Here is a 26,107-nt window from a genome sequence, read left to right as displayed (position 1 = left end):
TCCTGAAGAGTTTCTGAGATGAGTGTCTGAAAGAGATTATATAGGTTCTTTTGCACAACAGCTCACATAAATCAGGAAATATATTGTTTCCTTATATTACATTTATATTCATGAACTGCTGAGAATTAGAGAACAAATGAACCCTCTTTCCACTCATTACCCAGGAAACAGGGTACGGCTATGAATTTCTGTCTTCAGCAGTATCAGAAATCTATGTAACACACCTAAACATGTAACATAACTTTTTATCCAATTTACAAATTTAATTTTCGACGAGAAACATATGTCTCTTCACTCTCTACTCATGTTTGTTAGGTGATCTTTGTCCCCTGAAGCAGTTGACAAACTATAAAGTCAAACCTTGAAACCAGAAACATCTGTACTGAATGGAGCCATGGAGCTGGATAGCTGTGTAAATGTAGTTTGATCCCATAGATTACTTAAATGGGTGCTGTAATTGAACGCAGGCAGTGCCTTCTAACATTGGCAAATGGAAATCTGTAAGCAGGCATTCATTAAATATATATCGTACCCTATGGAATTTTAAGTCTGTGTTCTTTAGAGAAAATAAGTGCTATCCTAACTGTTATTAATTGACATGTCATCAAAATTGTTTGCTAATGTGAACATCATGAAAGAAAAGTAACAATATCAGAATAAGAATATCCCTTCTCTCACTGGATTGCCCTTGCTGTCTTAAAGGATCATGATGCATTCCCCCCCCCCCCCCGCCTCGCAGGCCTTGCCCACCATGTATGGCTGCTTAGAAACTCAGATATCTTCTCATAGGGTATCAACTCTCTTCTTGGCTACCTGCTGTCCTTCCTCTGAGTGCCACCAGGTCTCCCCCTCCAGGGGACATGGTCAAATGTGAGGCACCAGAGTACGTGAGAAAGTCATATCACACTCTCCACTCAACTGTGGAGAATATTCTTGTTACATCTCAATGTTTATCCCATCCCTTGTATCCTCCCATTCCTCCCCCCCCCATTTCCCATTATTCCCCTCCCCTATGACTGTTCCTGAGGGGGATTACCTCCCCCTATATATTCTCATAGGGTATCAAGTCTCTTCTTGGTAACCTGCTGTCCTTCCTCTGAGTGCCACCAGGTCTCCCCCTCCAGGGGACATGGTCAATGTGAGGCACCAGAGTACGTGAGAAAGTCATATCCCACTCTCCACTCAACTGTGGAGAATATTCTGACCATTGGCTAGATCTGGGAAGGGGTTTAAAGTTTACCTCCTGTATTGTCCTTGGCTGGTGCCTTAGTTTGAGCGGGACCCCTGGGCCCAAATCTGCCTATCATATTGTTCTACTTGTAGGTTTCTAGGACCCTCTGTATCCTTTTATTTTGCTATTCTCCCATGCGTCTCTCATTTAGAGTCCCAATAGGATGCCCTCCCCTCTGTCCCAGTTTCCTGGTAAGTGAAGGCTTTCGTGGGACATGCCCCTTGGGCTAGTATGCAGATATAAGTGAGTATATACCATTTGATTCTTTCTGCTTGGGTTAACTCACTCATTATGATCATTTCTAGCTCAATCCATTTATCCACAAATTTCGGGAATTCCTTGTTTTTAATAGCTGAGTAGTATTCCATAGTGTATATGTAGCACAGTTTCTTTATCCACTCTTCTACTGAGGGACACTTAGGCTGTTTCCATGTTGTGGCTATTATGAATAAGGCTGCTATGAACATGGTTGAGCAAATTTTCTTGTTGTGTGCTGGAGCATCTTCTGGGTATATTCCAAGGAGTGGAATAGCTGGGTCTTGAGGAAGCCCGATTCCCATTTTTCTGAAATAGCACCAGATAGAATGTATGAAGTGGAAGACTTAGTCTTTTAATTAATACATATAGTCTTTTAATTTTTCCATTTATCTGTTAATCCATTTTTGATTGTCTTTTTTAAATAAATTATATAAAAACTTTTCTTGTTACATATAGCATTTATATTTTTATTTGTTTCCTTATTGACTAATGCTTGTTTGTTTCTTAGTTTATTTTACATCCTGATCATGGTCCCATCCTTCTTCCCTCTCCCCAATCCCCATTCCTTTATTTCACAAAAAAAGGGTCCTTCCTTTCCCATTCACCCCAGCTCATCAAGTCGTATCAGGACTAAACATGTCTGCTTCTTCTGGGGCCTAGAAAGGCAGTCACACCAGGGGGAAGTAATTGAAAAGCTGGCAAGAGAGCACATGTCAGAGACAGCACCTGCTTGCCTTAGTAGGAGACCTATGTCTTTGTATGGTTCCTAGATGCAGTCCATGCAAGGTCCTTGGTTGGTGCTTCAGTCTCATCAGGCCCCTCCGGCCCTGGTTAGTTGGCTTTGTTGGTCTTCTTGTGAAGCTCCTGTCACCTTTTGGTCCTTTTCTCCTCCCCACGCCCCAACTTTTACACAAGGCTCCCCATGAATCGACCAATGTTTGCCTATGATTCTCAGCATCTGTTTTGAAGTGCTGCTGGGTAGAGTCTTTCAGAGGACAACTCGGCTTGACTCCTGTCTGCAAGCATGGCAGAGTAGCTTTAATAGTGTCAGGGGTGAGTTCTCTCCCATGGGGTGGGTCTTGGCTTGGGACAAGCATTAGTTGGACATTCCTTTAATCTCTGCTATAGCTGCTCCATCTTTATTCCTGTACATCTTGTGGTCAAGGTGACTTTGAGTCGAAGTTTTGTGGGTGGGTTGGCATTCCCCTCTACTAGAAGCCTTGTCTAGAGGTGTCCTTTTCAACCTCTATGACCCTTGCTACTAGAAGTCTCTGTAGACTCTCTCTCATATCCCACCTGGGAGCATACCCTGGCTTAGGTCTCTGGCTTGTATCAGAGAAGCCCCTGCTCACAGGTTCTCTTTTCTCTACATGCCTTTGTCCCCACCTCTCCCCAAGTCTGATCTCCACTCTCATATCTCCTCCTAATTTTTTCCCTCTCTTTAACCACCACCTCTGTCTTTCCTATTTCCCTTTCCAAGTGAGGTTTAAACACCCTCCCTTGGATCCTCATTGTTACTTATCTTCTTTGCGTCTGAGCTTTGTAGCATGCTTATCCTGTTACTATATGGCTAAAATTCACTTATAAGTGAGTATATACTATGCATGATGATCTTTTCTCGTTCCATCCATTTCAGTGCAAATTTCATTATTTCTTTTTTTTAAAATAGCTGTGTACAATGCCATTGTGTAAATGTACCACTGTAGGCTTAGATTTTTCAAAACCTATTTTATTTAGGGGCTCTTAAACACTTGAACCTCACTTCTAACCCACTGAGTGGAGAAAGAATGCTAATAGAAAAAATGGTTTCTGGAGCTGTTTAGACATAGTTTCTTGGGCCAATTCTACTCTGCATTGTCAGAATACCACAGTCCATTCCAATAACACTCAACAGCCACAGGAGTCTGTAGAGAAGGCATGATCCAGAAGAAACCAGAAGGGTCCACCTAATCAGCATAAGTCAGCAGAAAAGTCTCCCACTATTATTGTGTGGGGATCGATGTGTGGTTTAAGCTTTTTTAGGAGATCTTTTACATATGTGGGTGCCCTTGTATTGGGAGCATAGATGTTCAGAATTGTGATGTCATCTTGGTTGACTTTACCTTTGATGAGTATGAAGTGTCCTTCCTCATCCCTTTTGATTAATTTTGGTTGAAAGTCTATTTTGTTCGATACTAAAATGGCTACACCTGCTTGCTTCTTGTGACCATTTGCTTGGAATATTTTTTTCCAACCTTTTACCCTGAGGTAATGCCTTTCATTATGGGTGAGATGTGTTTCTTGGATGCAGAAGAATGTTGGGTCTTGTTTATGTACCCATTCAGTTAGTCTGTGTCTTTTTATTGGAGAATTGAGGCCATTGATGTTGAGAGATATTAATGACCAGTGACTGTTAAGAGTCTTAATTTTGATGTTGTTTCCAGTCGAGCATTTGTGTAGTTGTGTTTTTGCCATGGGATAGTTATCTATTTCCTGGGTAGTTTTGGTTGTAGCTTGACCCTTTGGGATGGAGTTTTCCTTCTAGTACCTTCTGTAAAGCTGGGTTTGTGGATAGGTACTGTTTGAATTTGTTTTTGTCATGGAATATTTTGTTTTCTCCATCAATGGTTATTGATAATTTTGCTGGGTAAAGTAGTCTGGCCTGGCATCTGTGTTCTCTTAGGGTTTGCAGGATCTCTGTCCAGGCCCTTCTGGCTTTTATGGTCTCTGCTGAGAAGTCAGGTGTAATTCTGATAGGTTTACCATTAAATGTTATTTGGCCCTTTTCCCTTGCAGCTTTTAATATTTTTTCTTTGTTCTGCATGTTTTGTGTTTTGATTATTATGTGGCGGGCAGTTTTTCTTTTCTGGTCAATTCTATTTGGTGTTCTGTAGGCCTCTTGTATGTTTATAGGCATCTCTTTCTTTAGATTGGGGAAATTTTCTTCTATGATTTTGTTGAGAATAGTTTCTGGGCCCTGGAGTCTGATGTCTTCTCTTTCTTCAATGCCTATTATCCTCAGATTTCTTCTTTTCATGGTGTCCTTAATTTCTTGGATGTTTTGTGTCAGGAGTTTTCCAGATTTGGCATTTTCTTTAATGGTTGATTCAATATCTGTGATTGTATCTTCTAGCCCTGAGATTCGTTCTTCCATCTCTTGGATTCTGTTAGAAAAGCTCACCTCTGTGTTGCTCGCCTTCTTCTCTGAGGTCTCACGTTCTCGTTTTTCTTCTGTCTGTGTGTTTATCATTGAATCCATTTTCATTTTCAGATCTTGAACTGATTTTTTGATTTCTTTCATCTGATTTTTTGTATATTCCTGAGTTTCTTCCATTGCCTCTTTATAGGTCTTCAGAGCTTGAACCGTTTTATTTCTTTCATCTGGTTGTTTGCATTTTCCTGTAATTTTTCCAGTTCCACTCTATGTGCTTCTTTTATGTCTCTCACCTGTTTGTCTGCGTCTTCCTGCATTTGATTACGAATTTTATTTGTTTCCTCCATTATCATCCTCATTACTAAGGATTTGAGGTCATTTTCTTGTATTTCCGTTGTATTTGAGTTCTCTGGGTGGTTTTCTTTGGGATAGCTGGAAACTGGAGACGCCATGTTGTTTTGGGGTTTTTTGCGTATGCTTTTTCGTTGTCCTTTAGACATCTTGCCGTCTTTGTTTTTGTTGGGTAGCTTCCAGAGTTGAATGGAGGGTGTCTGAGGATAGATTCACTTGTTTTTTTACGATTTCCCTAGGCTGCGAGCTCAAAGCTTCACTGGTGTGGATGTTAGGAGGTTAGCCCTGTTGTTCTGGTCTCTCACAACCAGTGATCCTCAGTCCCCCTCTGCTGTGGATCCTGCAATTGTTCTGGGTCTCTGAATGAGCGTTGGGTCAGGCCAAAGTATCCACAGCCTTCTGTGTTCCCTGCCAAGTCCAGCCAGGAGCACTGGGACCGAACCACGGGCAGAACTCAGCTAGATTCTCAGAGCCTGAACCGTCTGCCAAGCTCAGCTAGGGATTTTGGGCCCAAAAAGCACACAGGGTCCAGCCAGAATTTTTGGGCTGGGACTACGCACCAAGCTCCACTAGGGCCTTTTGGCCCAAAGTGCGTGCTGTGGTCAGTTATTGACTCAGGGCCCGAACTGACCACCAATCTCAGCCAGGAATTCTGGATTCAAACTGCACACTGTGTCCAACCAGAGTCTTAGAGCTGGTGGAACCGAGAGCTCTGTCCAGCCTGTGCCACAGCAGGAGAACTGTGGCTGCTCTGAGTTAGCACCAGAGGTGGAACAAGTGCTCCGCCTGGACTGTGTCACCACAGGGGAGCTGCCGCTGAGCTGAGGTGGTGCCTAGGATGGAACCGGGCACGTCACCAAGCCTGCGCCACAGCAGGAGAACTGCGGCTGCTCTGAGTTAGCGCCAGTGGTGGAACAAGTGCTCCGCCCAGACTGTGTCACCACAGGGGAGCTGCCGCTGAGCTGAGGTGGTGCCTAGGATGGAACCGGGCACGTCACCAAGCCTGCGCCACAGCAGGAGAACTGCGGCTGCTCTGAGTTAGCGCCAGTGGTGGAACAAGTGCTCCGCCCGGACTGTGTCACCACAGGGGAGCTGCCGCTGAGCTGAGGTGGTGCCTAGGATGGAACCGAGCACGTCACCAAGCCTGCGCCACAGCAGGAGAACTGCGGCTGCTCTGAGTTAGCGCCTGTGGTGAAACCAAGTGCTCTGCCCAGACTGTGTCACCGCAGGGGAGCTGCTGCTGAGCTGAGGTAGTGCCTAGTGTGGAGCAGCGAGCTCAACTGAGCCTGCGCCACAGTAGGGGAGCTGTGGCCACGCTGAGTTAGTGCCTCAGGCAGAATTGTTTGCTGGGCCGGGCCAATACCCGGGACTCTGGGGCCGAACTGTCCGCCGAGTCCAGTCTGGGTCCAAAGGCTCCACGCGACCCAAATCCTGCCCTGAGTCCCCTCTCCCGCAGCAATTCCCACCAGCCACCACACCAATCGCCTCCACCGGAAGGCTATGAGCTGCAAACCTCAGCCGCCGCTGCTGGTGCCGCTGGTGCTGCTGCCTCTGCCGCTGCCGCTCCGATCAGAGAAAAACCACACTCCTCCCGTGTGCAGGGGCACGCAGGTCCTCTGCACCCTGGTCCCTCCGAACCGTGGAGCACTCCTGCTGCCGTGATGTTCGGACCTCGGTGTTCCTGGCTCAGAAATCTGTGCAATTCCCTGAATTGTTCACTGGAGCCTCCAAACGCGGTCCACACTGCTCGCCGCCATCTTGGATCCCCTCAGTATGACCCCAAATTTTCTTAATATCTTGTTTGCATTGTGAATTTTATAGAACCATTTGTTTTCAGAAGGAATTACAATTTAAATGGTGAGGAAAGTGAGATGTATGCATTTTTCATCAATTTCATAATCTGTTTATCTAATGTCAGCATTTAGGTAAAATTACATATTATAAATTATCCATTTCTAATGTAGTTACAGTGTTATACTTCTTGTAGTGTATTCAAATGTCAGTGACTACTCTTCCAAAATTGAATTCAGAGCTAAGCCACTGTCTTGTGGCCTTTAACTAAGATCTACATATATTTTAAGCCCCCAAAACAGCAATGTAGACTAACGTAGACTAAAGTCAATTCAAGCGGCAGTAGCCAAAGTTAAATGCCACTGCAATTCTGTCATGAATGTTGTTATATAATAGTTGCAAGTGGGGAAAAGATTAGTGAGGAATGCTGCCTCTGCTCACAGACTGGTATGAATTCCTAGAGTGCCTAAGCTCATCAGTTTGGATCACAGGTTGAAGCTGTGCTGTCTATATCACGGTAGCACCTTCAGTTTGATGATATGAGGCCTTTATCTCGACTACACAGGCGTGCTGCTGCTCATTATCAAAGATAAGCCAAAGGAATCATTAAAATGAATAAACACAACAATTTAAGTGTTCATTCCCCTGGTATTTAGTCATGTCTAGACAGAGCCCTAGTGTCCCAGATACACTAAAAGGAGGACAAGGACATTTATGTTTAATGTAACCTTCTCCCCTTGGAGAGCAGAAAAGCCAACAGTACAGTAAAATGAAGAACTTGACACTGACTGAAGAGCTAGGTATATTCTCATGTCTGGCAGGGCGTCCATGATCTGGGGAACAGAGCAATTGTGATTTAAACTATTATCTTTCAGTAAAGGCAGCATTACTTGGAGGAATTCACAGTTCTACAAACGATATAAGGCCAATATGATTAAAGTGGGTTAAAGACGGTAAAACATATAGTTTTCATTTTATATTTACATAACTGTGAAAATAAAAAAACCTGACTATAGAGGGAGTTCAGATTTTCAGCTTCCCAAATGAGAAGATGAGAGAGACAGTTTGCTGCCTGAACAGTGACTCAAAATGCTCTATGAAGTTGGAGCATCATCTTCAGCATTAATTCTATTCCTCCTCAATTCTCTGTTGGGGTTGAAGACCAGATAGTTTAGTTTTACAATTAAGCTTAAAGGTCTAGGGGTTAAAATGTTTAGGTGTAGATAGATGCTTAAGTTGATAATGATGAGATATGATAGATATTGGTTTACATTCAGAATTTTAGATTCACCAAGATAGGAAAGATGTTTTCTTCAAGGCTCCCAAATAAAAATAGCCAAAACACTAAGAAAATAATATTTATATAATTCCTGATTATTTCATGGTAATTCTTGCTGTGAGTAGTTTATTGTATATATGCATAATAATATAAATGTATATGTAAAAAAGGAAAAATAAATTTTGTGAAAAGATAAAAGAAATTAGACAAAAACAATTATACTCAGAAAAGGCCAGGTGTATGTGATAATTAGCATGTTTCCTACAACTTGGTGACTGATTTAACATTGCTAATGTTGTTATATATTTTAAGTTGATTTATAGGGCACATAACTTCACATGAATATTTTACTAACATGAAATATACTTATGTCTTAAGGGCACATAAGTTTCAGGAAATATCCAAAGTTCCTATTTCAGCTGTGATTCTGTCTCATAGTGATTTTCTCTTGCTTTCTTGGCACAGTATGATAACCCATTTCCTTGCCTATTAACTCTGGTACATTTTATACTTCAGGTTTACAGTGGCAGATAGAATAATACTTTCAAAATGGATGGATTTTCAAAATTCTGGCCTTTGAGTGTGGTATAGGTAGCTTTAAAAAATAATCCACATGTCTTCTTTTCTGTTTCATAAACCAAGCTCAATCTAAATGGTTCAGTTACATAATGGGCGAGAAGATTTCAAGATAAAAACAGATGTAAAAAGGCAGAACAATAACGTTCTTTGATCTGTACCAAAGCATTTAATTATACTGTGTCCTTTAAATTAATCTGATTTTTCCAAGGACAGGATATAGCACATTGTATACTAGTAAGTAGGTCGATGTAGGTATGTGCACTTATATATTGGTTCCTTTATATGATGCTATTTATGTCAATCCAGGGATTTCTAAAAATTCTGGAATTCTTGAAATCTTAGGATTTCAGGATATAAACTACCTAAAACTCAGGTAGAAACACAATTTAGGCTCTGGCTAAATGTGGGGATACACAAGAGTTAACTACAGCAACAAATTTGCTAGATTCTTCATCTTGAGTAAAAGCATGTAGATATGTTCATAATTAAATTTCTCTTGTATTGGAGATTTTGGTTATTGTCATAAAAATGTTAAATATGCTTATGAAAAGTTTATTTTTATTTAATGCAATTATTTGGCAATTTATAACAGCTTAACTGCAATTTTAAGGCTGCAAATTATTGGTAACTCTAAGTAGTTTATTGTTTGTTTTAATGACATACTTTTGAATTGTGCTTGAACTTTTTATTTTATTTCATAACAATAACATTTAGTGTTATACATACTTTAAATGTTTTTGTTATAATTCTCCATTTATATATTACAAGACAACTGTTCTCTTTCATTATAATAGTACTTCGTAACTCCTGTATTCATCATAATGAAAACATAACCTAATCTTGGTAACATTAGGAGTACGCAACTCAAGTGGGTATAGTAGGGATGTATTCACTTTGTTTTTTGCTTTTGTTTTGTTTTTTAGTGAATTTATTGGATTCACGCACTGTCATGGGGGACCTCGGATGGGTTGCTTTTCCAAAAAATGGGGTAAGTTCTTTTAAAGTTTCCATAAAACATAACCTAAGCACACAGCTTTCATGTTACAAAGGTCATGTTTTATTGTAATGCAATTGGACATATTTGTTCAGAGAAGGGGGTGAGGCACTTCTATCAGGTAGGGTATGGGGGAATCGCAAATGAGTTATGACAGAAAATTAACCAACAGGTAGGATTTTCAGTCACTAAATATCAAACACATTGTTTTCCTCTAGTCTTTCTCCACAAAAGAAATTTTTTGTTCAGCACCTAGGAAATGTGGTGCTTTGCCACCACCACAGTTAAATTACTTAGGAAGTATAATTGACATCAGTGTACAATGTTAATGTATGTATATTAATGCATGTAGAGATCAAATCAACTTTTTTTTAATTTTAAAAACAATTGAAACAATTACAAGAAATTCAATTAAGTTCCATTCAAGATTGCAGCATGTCTCGTCCTTAGTTTCATCAGCATTCAAAGGTTTCATCCCAAATCTTGAACTTTTTTTCAATGAAACCTTTTCAGAAAAGATTATCTTATTAAAATATTTTGTGATTAATATCTTATTAAATTATTTTGTTGACATATATTAAGGTAAAACCTTTGAGATGAAAATTAGATGTCATTTGATATCTGTTACTGAATTTATGTTAACAATAGTAACACATTTGGATATTTAAGAAAGCTCACATGATTGGCTTCCTAATTAAATTCATAAGAATGTATCAAAAAATGAAAGCCCAAATTAAATATTGTTCTATAATGTCATCAAGATACTCTGAAATTTTGACTATGTTTCAAAAATGTTATAATAAAACAATTCTAATTGTGTTAAATTTTATTAACCTATAACATTAAGAGTTTTAGATTTTAAATATTTCAAGCTAATATTAAACTCAATGGTCCTGACAAAAACTTCAAACTTTTCAAATGTTGGTTTTAAAATTAAATTTATGGTATTTAAATATATAAATTTGTTTTACTTTACCATGCATGTAAGCAGTTAATTTAATGTCATATATACAAAATATTTTAAATGAGATGGAACCAACTTTAAGTAAGGTAATATAAATGTCTTGTGCTAGCAAACGCATTATCCAAAATATTTCAATGATTATTTTTCAATTAATGATAAAACCAGTTGAATTAATTAGTCTTTGTGTTGAGTTAATTAGTCCTTGTGGTTGGTCATTTGGATACAAACTAGAGTCATTTGAAAAGAAGAAACCACAATTGAGGAATAACCTCAGTCGGATAGGCCTGAGGACATGTTTGTGGTCTGTGGGATTTTTTTTTTTTTTTTTTTATTGGTTTACTGTGGAGGGACACAGCTTGTTGTAAGCTGTGCCACATGTTAGTAGGGTAGTTTTAGGTGGTATAAGAAAGCAAGCTGAGCCATCCATGCAGAATAAAGCAGTGAGGAACTTCATCCATGGTCTTTGCCCCTGGTCTTATTTTAATTCTTGCCTGACTTTCCTCAAGGACTGTTATCAGTAGATGCTAGGAAATAAACTCTTTCCTTCCCATGATGCTCTAGGGCATAACATTTATCACAGCCACATGAAGCAAACCAAGCTAGCCTTTTCTAAGAAAGTTACTTTTAAGAAAGTAAAGTATGCCGCCGTATTAATTGCTACAATTTCTAATTGTGTGCTAACATATACTTATATCAGTTTGCTTTCAGACAGTTCAGCAACTTGAAATTACTTTGGTCTTTAATGTTATAGTTGCACTTATAGATGCAATATAAAAAGCAATAATGTTCTGATATTAGAATCCAAAAGTAAAAGATGTATGAGACCAATAAAATAACTATTAATATAATGGAATGTATTCTGTCAATTATACCTTCATTTCTTATTGTTCCCTTTACTCTGGTAAAGTTTTACAATTGTTATTATCCATGTGTCTGTGTACTTGTGTTTGTGTTATACTTTGAAATTTTATACTTAACCCAAATGTTGAATTTAATGAGTGTATTATATGTTTTTTTGAAAATATGATGGAACTGCAGCTTAAAGTCGAATTTTAGAGCCCTCAGAAAATATTATTATCTTTCAATTTAGTTTGCCCTTTTATACTTTCAAACTGAGAATTCATTAAAATAGAATGTTTAAATCATATATATATGAGTGAGTATAAATACGATGCTGCAGTTGATCCTATCTATGACTGGAAAACTTTAGGAGGTGTTTGGAAACTTTGGGAGGTACTGCTTAATTTCTTGTACCATTTCTGTATAGAAAACAAAAGTCTCTGTATAAGGACCAAGCTCTTACTAACATTAAAAAGTATTATGTTAGTTTATTCTTTTAGTTAGTTATTGTAATAATATTAGTTTTATTTCTAGATTATAAAACATGTATTCCTTTGAGAGTGATAATATTTTTATGCATCATATTTTCTTTGATACTGCTAACCTGCATACTATACACACTGAAGACAGAAGATAATTTAAAGAAAATTAATGAAGTTTTTGTTTACATGATAAATATATGTGTGAAATCCTGATTTACATTTTTATTTATTTGATTAATTAATTAGTTAATTCACTTTATATCATGTTTGTAGTTCCCTCCCTCCTCTCCTTCCAGTTCCACCCTCCTTTCCCAATCACCCCTTCCCTATTCCTCATAACAGGAAACCCCCCCCTCCCCAGCTTATCAAGTTACATCAGGACTGAATTGTCTCCTTTTCCCTGTGGTCTGGCAAGGCAGTTCTGTCAGAGGGAACTGATCAAAAAACAGGCAACATAGTCCATGTCACAGATAGTACCCTGTTCCCTCACTAGTAGAGCCACATGAAGCCTGAGCTACCCACCAGTTACATCTATGTAGAGGACCTAGGTTCAATCCATGCATGGTTCTTGCTTGGTGCTTCAGACTCCACAGACCCCTCTGGGCCCTTGTTAGTTGGCTCTGTTGGTCTTGCAGATGGATCTTAAGTCATCTCTAGGTTTTAATAAAGCATGTATTTATTTATTTATTTATTTATTTATTTATTTTATCTTACATCTTAGTCATAGCCCCGTCACTCCTCTCCTCCCAGTCCAACTGTCCTTACTTCTTCCCCCATCCCTTCTCCATTATTCCTCAGAAAAAGGGGTCTCCTCTTGTCCTATAGCCTGGAAACGCAATCCAGCCAGGGGGAAGTGGTTAAAAGCTGGCAACAGAGTCCATGTCAGGGACAGACCCAGCTCTCCTTATTAGTGGAACCACATAAAGCCTGAGCTGTCCATCAGCTACAGCTGTGCAGGAGGTCTAGCTCCAGTCCCTGCATGGTTATTATTTTAAAGAAAGTGAGTGTTCAAGTTTTAAATGACTATAGGATGAACTGTATATGTTTTTAAATATAATCTAAATAGATTGTGTAATTTATAATTATATAATCGGCACCATACTGTGTAAAATGTAAGCCACTGGAATATGTCAACAAAAAGTCATAGAATATGGAACTCTAATAATTTCCTCCTCTATGAAAATCATAACGATAAAGGAAATGACTGTCAGAGTCTATGTTTTTTTACATATTTTTATTATAATTTATTTTTTAAATTATTTTATTAGTTTATTCTTGTTACATCTCAATGTTTATCCCATCCCTTGTATCCTCCCATTATTCCCTCCCTCCCATTTTCCCCTTATTCCCCTCCCATATGACTGTTTCTGAGGGGGATTACCTCCCACTGTATATGCTCATAGGGTATCAAGTCTCTTCTTGGCAACCTGCCTGTTCTTCCTCTGAGTGCCACCGGGTCTCCCCCTTCCAGGGGACATGGTCAAATGTGAGGCATCAGAGTACGTGAGAAAGTCATATCCCACTCTCCACTCAACTGTGGAGACTGTTCTGACCATTGGCTAGATCTGGGTAGGGGTTTAAAGTTTACCGCCTGTATTGTCCTTGGCTGGTGCCTTAGTTTGCGTGGGAATCCTGGGCCTAAATCTGCCTATCATAATGTTCTACTTGTAGGTTTCTAGGACCCTCTGGATCCTTCTACTTTGCTATTCTCCCATGCTTCTCTCATTTAGAGTCCCAATAGGATGTCCTCCCCTCTGTTTTTAAAGTCTTTGTCATTAACCTGAAGAGCATTTACTCAAGAAAACAAAACCACTCAATTTTGTAATAAGAGAATGATTGTGTCCTATGTTTTTTCTACCTGTTGATCTCCAAAAAACCCCTGAAAAACCTCAAGCCAGCCAGCAGAGTGAGAAGTACCAGTTGGATAGGCACATACAAATCAGCACAGGATAGGAAATTGTTCATATTCCCAGTTGCAAAGAACTGGCGCTATTTGATGTCTGTTGAGTTCCGAGAAGACTGTCAAGTACCATGATGTTATTTTGGTATGACTTTAAATCTCTTCATCCAATATTTCTTTCCAGACGGATAAGTTTTAGAAAGATAGGCAAATATCTACTAAATTGTAGGTAAATTTTGGTATAAGCACTAAAATAGCCATCTAGTAAAACTTCTCAGATACTAGAATAGCTTGCTTCAGAGGAGGACTGTGCACTGGCCAAGGATTTAGGCAGGATTCATTAAGACCTGAGAATTATTTGTTTCACCTGTGGGTGTCCTCAAAGCCTTGCACAAAAGGAAAACAAAGGCAATTGCTTAGATAAATGTTGAATGAGTCTGTCAACAGGCACACACAGTCACTTGGTGAAGGTGAGAATACTAAATGTTTAGGAAGGATTTTTCTTTTTTGGCTTTTAAATCTGTCACGTATTATCTGGCATTAAACTAAACAATCACAGGCGTAGACAGATAGGAAAATATACTGTTTTCTGAATTAGCTGAGGATCGTGAATATACAAGTAAGCCACAGATCCTGGAGTGTGGGAACAATCACCATTGCCAAGTGCCAACATTATGTTTAAAATGCCTAGTTTCAAACAACTAAAAAGGATACAAAAGACAGCAGTGTATTATCAACACATAACACAAAAAAATTCTCAAATTTGATAAAGCAACAAACATAAATAAAACCAACTCCAAGATATACACAGATATAATTAAATTATAAAAACCAATGAATGAACATTGTGAAGGCATCATTTAAGAAACATCTCACCATGTATAAGAAGTATTCAGTACTGTTAACATTGTTAATTCATTAAAATCATGATTGCAGAGTTAACCCTCATTTTATTTAAATGCTAAGAAAAACACTCAAGCCAGAAATATATACCCAGCAAAAGTAAATTTAGTAAGGTGACATTAGCACTTTCCGTGGTTAAATAGACACTGAAAGAATATAAATTATCAGAAATATTTTACTAGTGAAAATACCTAAAAGATAGGTTATAAAAACAGAGAGCAGTTTTTAAAAAGAGGGAACTATACTAGTGTCTCTCAAACTCTGTCTTTCATCTTCCCTGTTTCACTTTGATAGAAACATAAAAAGTGATAAATTATGTTTTTCCTCAAGTGTACAAATGTATTTTAAGGAGCCATAATTGATATCAGAATGTTTATTATGGCACAATTTTGTGGTTTGATATAACACCGTGATATATCCCTTGATAACAGAAATGCAGTCTAAAACTGAGATGGATCAAATGCTACTGGACAACTTAGTCTTATGGACCGTAGCCATATTTGCAGGCCTTCATTGACTGGTTCTGTGGTACATGACTGCATTCCAGTATAAGTACATATTTATACCGGAACCTAGGGGACCACACAGGGGCGTGCATACTTTTATGCTGGCACCTAGAGGAACTTCAAATTTTTGTTTCACATATATGAGGTTTTTATATGAAGTTGGGATATATCTCAGTCATCGAATGGCTTCCTATTTAATTATGAGGACCTGAACTTAGATCCCAAACATTCATTTAAAAAAGCTATGAGCATTGTCAGAGACGCTCCTTCTTCAGTAGAGGGGATTAAATACAGAAACCCACAACTAAACAATGTGCAGAGTGAGGGCCACTGGAACCCTCTGTCCTGAATGGGTGGTCTCCAGCAATCTCTGCAGAAAATTCTGCAGAAAAGGAGAGAACAAAAAGTAAGAATTGGTGGGAATGGAAGACACTAAGAAAACAAAGCCTTCTAGATACAACAGAACTGATGCATATATGAACTCACAGATATTGTGGCAGTGTGTACAGGGCCTGCATGAGTCTAAGCTAAGGCTGGAAGTGGAGACAAACCTCCATCCTTAACTCAGTAGATACATATATTTAGACTAGCTGAATGTCTAGTCTCTGTTGATTCATGTGGTTCAAAAAGCTAAAGCCAGAGGTATTCGATGACCCCAGCAGGTGCTGGCATAATAGAGAAGACTGTCTTTAAAAACTGAGCACATTTTGTCCTGTGTGACTTACTTTCTTCTGTCCTTCTGCAAAACTGAAACAGGTGACAATCATACATGTATAAATTTTACCATTTCCTTCTGTTCTAAGAAAGACAATTTTTCAAAACTCTATGTTGTTACATGCTAACGAGTTCTAGCCCATTACCTTAGTTAGAACAGGTCATTAGATTTCAGCAGGTATATTTAACTGTGGTATATCTTATAACCCATGCCCCTCCATCTTTCTCTGTCTGTCTGTCTGTCTGTCTGTCTGTCTGTCTGTCTGTCTCTCTGTGTTTGTGTGTGTCTGCATCTGTGTGTCTTCCAGGTTAGCAATATTAACTCTCTTCCCTTTCCTTCTAGACATTTCTTTTATGATTTCTTTCAATTATCACAAATTATCAAAAAGCATTGCAGTCTCTACCACCCACATAAACATCCCCCTTCCTTTTTTTTTTCTCCTGTATGATTCTAGGCATACCTTGAGATACCAAGCCACAACAACATTTTTGCAACTTTTTTGTGCTTATTAATTCATCATTCACTGGGTACTAAATACGATTCACACTTGCAGGCTTATCTGACAGAACAGGGAACAAAAGAGTTCAAGTCATTCTGGAGCTGCAGGGTTTTGAAAGTGAGATTTTTAAAAAAATTTTTTATTATTAATTTATTCTTGTTACATCTCAATGGTTATCCCATCCCTTGTGTCCTCCCATTCTTCCCTCCCTCCCATTTTCCCATTATTCCCCTCCCCTATGACTGTTTCTGAGGGGGATTACCTCACCCTGTATATGCTCATAGGGTATCAAGTCTCTTCTTGGTAGCCTGTTGTCCTTCCTCTGAGTGCCACCAGGTCTCCCCCTCCAGGGGACATGGTCAAATGTGAGGCACCAGAGTACATGAGAAAGTCATATCCCACTCTCCACTCAACTGTGGAGACTGTTCTGACCATTGGCTAGATCTGGGTAGGGGTTTAAAGTTTACCGCCTGTATTGTCCTTGGCTGGTGCCTTAGTTTGAGCAGGACCCCTGGGACAGAGGAGAGGACATCCTATTGGGACTCTAGATGAAAGAAGCATGGGAGAATGGCAAAGTAGAAGGATCCAGAGGGTCCTAGAAACCTACAATTAGAGCATTATGATAGAAAGTGAGATTTTTTTAAAGAGTGGTTAAATAAAATATTTTCTAGCCCTGTCTTTTCTTTATATAGTTGTTCAGAGGTATCACAGACATACCAGAAATGCAAGTCTCTTAAAAAACAGTTTGTGGTTTTTGTATTTTGCACATGCATTTTCATTTCTCTTTTGAATTCAGAAGGACTGTGAAAAACTATGTCTTCAGCACATGAATGTGTAACAGACATTATAATTCACCCAGGGAAGTGTACAGAGATGCACTTAGTACTTTGTTTTGTAGATGAGGAAAGAAACTTAATAAAAATTAAGTGGTTGGTGCTACTGAGCCCATTCAACACCCCAAATTCTCATAACACGGAGGCCTTGAAAGCATAGATGAGTCACTCGGAATGTTGAGGCTTCCCTCTGCCCCTCCTCCTGTGCTTGAACGACAAAGCCACGTTCATAACTTCACTAGCTTGTCTTTTCACTTAATGAAGCTGTAGTTTACTTTAATTACATTTCAGCCACCTCAGTCACCTTCTGGAACATTTGCCATTGATTAATCTATACAGACTTAGCATAGGTGGAAACATTTGTTGTCAGGAAATTTTTAGCAACTGTTTCCAAGACTTATTCTCACAAGGATAAAATTAATGGCCAGAACGTTTGCTGAAAAACAGATTATAATCTTGTGTCTTTGGTATTCCTCCATCACTCTTTTTTTCCACATCCTGTTTTTGGAGATGCTCACTGCACACACCTGCCTCCTCTGCTTGGTGGAATTAGTCATTCCCTATAGGGTTTTCAAGACTTCCTGGAGCACATGCTGTGGAAACCTCAGTTCTCCCATGAGCATGGTCTCAGAGTTGCACGGAACATTCTGTTTTTATTTTGCAAGATTTTCTTTTCAGCATCAAAAGGAATAAACATCATGATTATTTTAGCTTTATTTCACTGCATTTAGAAGTCAATATGGTATTTTATAACTACTCATTTGTTTCAAGAAGAATGTAGATATTGCATTAAATCGTATTTGTTTTTAAATGAAAGTCGTCTTGCTTGGTGTGCCTAGAGAGAAAGAACTAAAAAGAACTTACATCTTTTCTTGGTTTTGCTTCACTCTGTCCTATTTTCTGAATTCTCTGGGACATATAATCATTATTCACCTTTAAAAATGAGAAGAATCAGATTGTGCAGAATGATTGGTGATCAGAATTATTTTGTCCTACATGGGTTTTTTTTTTGAATCAAGATAATCTTTAACTGAATGATTTTTGTTGTGGTCTTCTGTTTTGCTCCTGATCATGGTAAATTCTCCTAGGGCCCCATTTTGGCTGTGTGTTTACAGAACCATGTTAAAGCTAGCAGTGTACGCTGAGTTCCATACGAAGCATAGTGAACATGCTAAGGATCATACAAATGAAGAGCTGTGCAAGATGGGATCTCATTGGTTTATACAGAAAAACTCTTTACGGACAGTATAGAAAAGTATCCTAAGGGGAAAAGACTATTAAATATATATTTTAAAAATATGTTTAAAATATATTTTAAAAATATACTGCAAATGCCAGTGTTGTAAAGAATTTGCTTGGTCCAAAGTAGCTTAGTCTTTATTATAGTTTAGGAAGACAGAAACCACACCCATCCTGTAAAGTAATTAAGATAAATAATTTAAGGAATTCAAGATAATCATTAGCCACATTCTGAAGTTTAAAAGGCATAAGATTTTGCATTTAGGTTTCCTAAGTGGAAATTTAGCAATTATAAAGAGAGTTCTTTAAGGTGTCCAGGTTTAGTTATTCTGCCTATGAGGCAAATGCTGAATTTGATATTTTATATATGCAAACAGACCGATGAAATTAGCTGACACCAACATGCAGCCCTGTAAAACAGCATTGTGATATATGTGTATTATTTGTTCTTTGAAGATCACTGATTATATGGTTAAAGGCAATACGGAATCATGCACATTTTTTTCATATATAGTAGATCACCACACACATTTCTCCCATTGTAATGAAACACACAAATAAGCTGAGAAACGAATTTTACCCACATTAATTTCTGGTAATGCCTTTTCCTTTGCTCAGCTGCAACTGGCTACCTAAAAAGTTCCATCTTTTCAGTCTGAATCTATACAGAATCTCCTCAAGAAAGCGCATCCCCATGAGGGACTCTCTTTTACTCTTTTTCAGATCAAGTTTGCAACTTTTCCTCCATCCAATATAAACCTTCCCCTATTTTACTTCCTCAAGAGTGCAATGTGTGTCTATCCCATATCCATAATTTGTTAGGCCTCATATCCAACACATAATTTTGCTAAATAATATTTTCTTTGAATTTTCTTGCCCAATTATTACAGACAAGGAGTAAGAATTTGAAGAACAAAACAAAACAAAGTTTTGAGTCATTTTCAAGTAATTAAATATGTTACTCCTACCTCATCTCTGATGTGAGTTTCTATGTAATGCATTAACTCTTACTAAACTGTTTTTATCCACTATAATCTCTACTTGTTTCACACTGAGTATTAATATTTACCTTTTCTTTATTTTGTAATTTTGAGGAATTTTATGTCTGTCAAAATGTTTCTGCACTAAATGGTATGGTCCATATAAAAAAATCTAGAGTTAAATCACCTTTTTTAAGTAAAAAAATATTGACTTGTTCTCACTGTTATTTGTTTCATTTCCCTAAAGTGAATGTGTTTTTTTTTTAACTTTTATCTCCTCTTTCATTAATAAAAATGTTAAATAAATTTGAGCTTCCCAGAAGTCCCTAAGGCCCAAACAGTAGGTATTTTTTCTACATGGTTTGATTGCTCTTTATCATGATCCTTAAAAAAAAATTCTTCAGCTGTTTTAAATTCATATAACAGTGCTCCCATGCAAGTCAATTTGAATTAATTTTGCAGGCAAATGCTTTATGGGTCTGAGTACATAATCTCCCTCTCCCACAGAGAAGAAATACACTGTAATCATCCAGCATTCCTGTTGGTTATTTCCATTAAAAGCAGCAGAGGAAAGGGAGAATGTTCAAACCTCTTCTCTCACATGACGATTTGAGGCTTTCTCCATTCATTGCGTTTTCTTTGCTCTTCTAGCTTACGCTAATGCTAGAAATGATGATGGCCCAAACTGCTCAGCTTGGCATTGTCCCTTGGAGCCTAGCCATTGTTGTCTTTGTGATCTTATATGCCAATACACCCCACCCCCAGCTCGCAAAGGTCTCTCCCATAGCATCCTAGGGGATTCACGTAATTTTTTTTTTCCAATAGCATTTTGTGCAAATTTCTGGAAAAGCTCTTTTCTCGCCTGTGTCGATCTTAATGCTAGTGATATTTAAAAGCCTGCACAAGTAATACAACATGAAATCTCTCATTAAATTCCAGAAGGTGGGCACTTCTTGAACTGAATCAACATAGCTCTTTTACACAGTGAGCACGATAACAATTATTTAAATATTGGAGGTGATGCTCATTATTTGTGTGCATAGTGAGAGAACTGCCTCCATCTAGAGATTCATGTTCCCACCTTACCTCAAGAACATTGTTTTATGTCTTAGAAATACATTTACATTAAATGCATTTAGTGCTAGGTGATACTTTTACATTTAAGTATTTTCAAAGTGCTGAATGCTTGAACTAGAAAAAATAAAGCCTATATACTTTAGTTAAAAATGGTATTATCAGCCAGGCAGTGGTGGCGCACTCCTTTAATCACAGGACTTGGGAGGCAGAGGCAGGTGGATCGGTGTGAGTTCAAGACCAGCTCGGTCTACAAAGTTAGTACAGATCAGCCAAAGCTACACAGGAAAACAAAACAAAAAGGTATTATCTTAAAACTATATCAAAACTTGAACTGAGGCAGTTGTGTTATTAGTGTTAAGCATAGCTGGGCTGACAATATCTTATTTAATTGAACAAGATTATTAAATTATAGAGACAATCACTAAGTTTACGATTAGAGGCAAGACTCAAATCTTCACATATATCACAATAGACAACTTTCAACTGATATTCATTATAGTTTTGAAGTATAGGACTCATGAAAATATATGTTCAGCTACAATTTTATCTTTATGTCTGATAAAAATTACTAACTTGTGAACATATTTATTGCCTAAGCAGCACTGTACTTAGAATGGAAATAGTTAAGTATACGAAGCCAGAATCAAGTTCTGGTTCTACAATGACTACAGGATAAGTAAGCCACTGAGACTTCCTTCCCCTCTTTTTGTCCTCTTCATGCTATGTCTACTACTTATTGAATTAGCACGTTATAAACACTGCATGAGACAAAACATTTGATGTTCAGTGCAAAGCCTGGTCTTGCTTTAATCCTCCATATGTGATGCCATCATTTTCTCTCTTGTTGGGTTTCTGTTTTTAAGAATAAGTTTCTGCATTTATTCTATGAAAGAGATAGGTAGTGACTGGTACAAACTCATACGACCTCTGTTTTTGACTGTTAACATTTTGACCTTTGTAGTGTTTGAGCTAGATATTAGTTAAAGGTTAAAGATGGAAAGTATGTAGTCATTAATTTTATAAATCATCTTCATACTTTATTAATAAAGATGTGAAAGGTTGTACTGAAGCCTGACCAACACTTTACTTGGTATTAAGTGAATAACATTTCACAAAATGCCTAACTGTTTTGAACAACAATGAATGCTTCAGTTTCTCATGTTGAAAAGCAAATGTTCACTAATTGTAGAAGCAAGAAAGAGAACATGTGTGCGTGCGTGCGTGCATGTGTATGTGTGTGTGTGTGTGTGTGTGTGTAGATCATGCATTCTTTGATCATGAATTTACCAAATTTAGGACTCTTTGGAAATCACCTCATAACCAAACTTAGAGAAGGGTTACAATGGAAGATAGAGATTCAGTGTGAGGCTCTATTTAAGTCTTATTAAGATGTTAATATTACATAGTCAGAATATAAGAAAATTAATGAATCTAAAATATTATAATACTATATTTGTAAGACTAGTTTCCAAGAGTGTGCTAATGTTGTAGTCGGTAAATCTGTTATCATTTATTATTAATGATTTATTATTTTACTTATTAATTTGTCACGTGCCAAATTTCAGTTGGTTGCATATAAAAACTTCTGCTAGCCAAATAGAAATAAAATACTTAAAATGAGGTCAGAGAATATACAGTAACTGCCTAAATATTACTGTGTAGAACAGTGGTGTCTAAGCATTCGGTGAGTTTCCATGTACCATGCAGTGCACACTTCTCCGTGGCTTCAACTTTCACCCACTGATCAACTCATTTTTTTTTGCTCCAGGGGGTGGCTTCAACTTCTAACATCTCCTCATTCATTTTTCTGAAGACATGAATAATTTGTGTCACTTTGCATGAGATCTCTTTAGAATTTCAAGTTTTACTTCGTATGTTAAACAAACAAGTTCACACTAGGAATTCCACCAAGAAAGAATACAGTGACTCCACCTGTGACTTTTGCTCATCGTAGATACAAACATTCTGAGTTCAGACAAAATTCTGAACTTAAGGCATTGCTGGTGATGTCTCCGCAGTAAAAGTATAGTGGATTTAGAAGAAAAATAATATTAGTATCTAAACTTCACAGTAATCAGTGTCTTCAGGATTTAAGTTAAGGAAGCCTTGTTTCAGCATCAAGTGGTTTTACATATAAATTTGTTTCCGCTCAAAAATATTATCAATGCAACACTTTTTTTCAGAATACATAGTGAGCGATATTGACTTTTCTAGCATATAGTATTAACTATATCTCTAAATCCTGGCATATAATACAAATGGATTATTCATAGCATTCAATTCTTTTATGGTACTGACCTCTTGAATGATTAGGAGTAAGACTTGTCTATTCATGCATTTTTGGACTTCACAATAATCACTGATCATATGTCTTTAATTTATCATCACTCCTCTTCTGTTTTTTCAATGTGCATGCAAAATAATATTACCCTCACATCAATATCCTGTTATTATGAGTTGGTGTAAAACTAATAACATCGTATTAGCTCATTGTTTCCTTAGGGCCTGGGAAAGCCACCCTTGTGGTTTTTGACCTGACTGTGCAACTCCCTGTGCTACAGCTAAAGTTGTCTATTACTTGGAAGCAACTTGTATAATAAAAACTATACAAAAAAGAGCGGAAGGAAATGCTTACTTTCTGTTAATGTGTTTTCCCTTGTAAGATGTTAACACTCCCAAAATAGCATAATGAATGTTTAATCCCCTAAATACGAATCTAAAGTAATTGAACACTTTTCCAATTTCCCTTCATATTGTTTAATATTTTATTTAGAATATAGATGATGGGAATAGGGGTATAACATCATGAATGTCTGACTTAATCTTCCATTTATTCTACTGCACATTCTATACATGTGGACAAGACACATAAAAAACTGTTTAAAGAGTTTTATTTCAAGCAAAAACATATGTACATGTTAGCATGCATGGAGTTTAATTGTGTGATAAATAAATGAATCACAGGCTGTGCTATGATTAACACGAGCTCACAAAGCTCAAATTTATCCAGTTTTTATCAACTATTCCTTTCTTTTACACAAGTAAACATCTAAGAATGAAGATAATTCTGAAAAGGCACCACATTATTAAGCAAGAGACTTTGATTAATTGTTTTCTTTAATGTTATATTAAAAATGGAAGTTTTACATTATAGTAATATTAATTTTTAAGTTATTTAAAAAACAGAACTTTAAAAAACAATGAGCAGTATTTATTTCCATATCATTTAAAATATATTGCAAACTTAAAATGTGCAGATTATGATTACTGTCATCAAAATATCATATATAAAATGGATATTAATAATAAGTTATCTTAATGTGGTTACAAAAATAAGGTACTACCATGTCAACAACTACCTTGGAGGGTCAAATGTAAAACTCATTACCTCAGCTCTTGCTACTACATCACAGATAGCCAATTACTAGTATTTTTCATAGTAGCATTATTGATTAGTTCACTGGAATTTAATTCTTACAATCTACTGATTTTTCCTCTCCAATTGGGAATTAACATGAAGACACACTATCATTCAGCCAATGAAGTAGTGAAACACGCCACTTTTCTCTTGCAGACGCATCATGACTTTATTTTAAAGGTTGATGATCCTGTCTGTGAAAACCCTGGTTTTCGAGACAGGGTTTCTCTGTGTAGCCTTGACCATCCTGGACTCACTTTGTAGACCAGGCTGGCCTCGAACTCACAGCGATTCGCCTGCCTCTGCCTCCCGAGTGCTGGGATTAAAGGCGGGCGCCACCACGCCCGGCTCCGAGTTGTGATTCTTTGTGGCTGTTTTGTTGTTCTTTTGTGAGAAGACACCAAAAACCAAAACATCTAATATCAGAGAATTTTTATTCTTGGATTGCACACAGAGGTTTACAGATTCTGTCCATGATCATCATGGCAGGAATAAAGCAGCAGCAAGCATGACGCTAAAGAAGTAGCTGATAGCTTACATCCTGGTCCATAGGCAGCTGGCAGAAAGAGAAAGCCATACTCTATTTGGGGTGGGCTTAAAGGAAATTCATTATTTTTTTTACCTTACATCTCAATCACAGTCTCCCTGCTCCTGTCCTCTCAGCCCCTCCACCCCACCTCCTCACCACCAAGTCCACCCCCTCCCCTTCTACTCAGAAATTCGGAGGCCTCTGATGAATATCAACAGGTCTTTATCAAGTTGTAACAAGACTAGGAACAACTTCTTCCACTGAGGCAGCCTCGTTAGGGGATAGAGATCTGAAGGCAGGCAATGTAATCAGAGACAGCTTCTACTCTGCTTTAGGTGACTCATATGAAGACCAAGCTGCACAACTGTTATGTATGTGTAGAGGGTCTATGTCCATCCCATGCATGCTTGCTGGTTGGTGGTTCAGTCTCTGTGAGGCCCTATGGTCCCAGGTTAGCAGGTTTTCTTGTAGGTTTTCTTTACCTTTCTTGCTCCTTCAGTCCTTCCTCCCTCTTGTCCACAGGATTCCCCAAGATCCACTTAATATGTGGCTATGGGTTTGTGCATCAGTTTTCATCAGTTATAGAGTGACACCATTCTGATGACAGTTATGCTAGGCTGCTGTCTGCAAGTATAGCAGAATATCATTAATAGTTTAAGGGGTGGAATCCCTCTCATGGCATGGGTCTTAAGCTGCATCAGTATTCAGTTGGAACTTCCATCAAATTCTGCTCCATCTTTTACCCCTGTACATTTTGTAGGCAGGACAAAATGTGGGTCTAGGGTTTTGTGCCTGGGTTGCTGTCCCAGTCTCTCCTTTGGAAGTCTTCTGTGGTTACAGGAGAATCCATTTCATGATCCATATCTCCCATTACTGAGAGTCTTAGCTATGGTCACTCACATAGATTCTTTGTAGTTTCCATTGCCCTAGGATCCTAGTTTGTCCTTCAGTCCCAAAGTTTTGAGTTCTTCTAAAACAGTGCCAAGAGATAATATGGCTGCTCACTGACACAACAGTATTAAAGTCAGAAAGGTTTCACTGGTCCATCCTATGCATTTTGCATTCCTTCATTTACTTGTGCAGTTTACCAAGTGTCAAACATTTCTAATGCTAACAAAGTCAATTAAAATTTCTGAACTTATGCCCAGCATTTTCCCAACTGTTGCTTGATAAAGATTACCTGAATTCATTGTCATGAATTAAGTCTGGTCAGACAGACAGGTTTTACACTAAATTACCATACCTGCATTTGTCTATTACACACAACCTAAGGTATTAACTGGAAATCTTACAGATTATTTGATGATAAATTTTTTTTCCCTCTAATGTTGGATCATCTTCTTCAGCCTTCTGGCCCAAAATATCTGACAGTAAACTTTCTCTGTCGTCTTCTCATTTGGCAATCTCTACAACTGCACCCCATGTATACTCAGGTAACCAATTTTATTCCTTCTCGAGTCTCTGATGGGATTGAAGATAGTTTAGTTTTACAATTAAGCTTAGTTGTTTAAGGGTTAAGATGTTTTTCAGTGTAGATAGATGTTTTAAGTAGATAATTACATATGGTAAGCATTGACTTACATTCAGGATTTTAGACTCACCAAGA

General features: G+C 37.8%; 1 protein-coding gene across 10 annotated transcripts in view; it reads left to right on the top strand.

Moving 5' to 3' along the window:
- The window catches only part of Epha5 (EPH receptor A5), a 314,017-nt gene that overhangs the window by 26,015 nt on the left and 261,895 nt on the right, over positions 1-26,107 (top strand). For all 10 annotated transcript variants that reach the window (XM_051170231.1, XM_051170230.1, XM_051170228.1 and 7 more), the window contains exon 2: positions 9,546-9,610. In XM_051170231.1, coding sequence (XP_051026188.1) covers positions 9,546-9,610 — 65 coding nt within the window. The remainder of the gene's footprint in view (positions 1-9,545; positions 9,611-26,107) is intronic.

This window comes from Acomys russatus, chromosome 28 (assembly GCF_903995435.1).
Source record: "Acomys russatus chromosome 28, mAcoRus1.1, whole genome shotgun sequence".
Lineage (NCBI taxonomy): Eukaryota > Metazoa > Chordata > Mammalia > Rodentia > Muridae > Acomys > Acomys russatus.
Note: the sequence above shows the minus strand (reverse complement) of the source record. Positions and strands in the feature narration are given on the sequence as shown.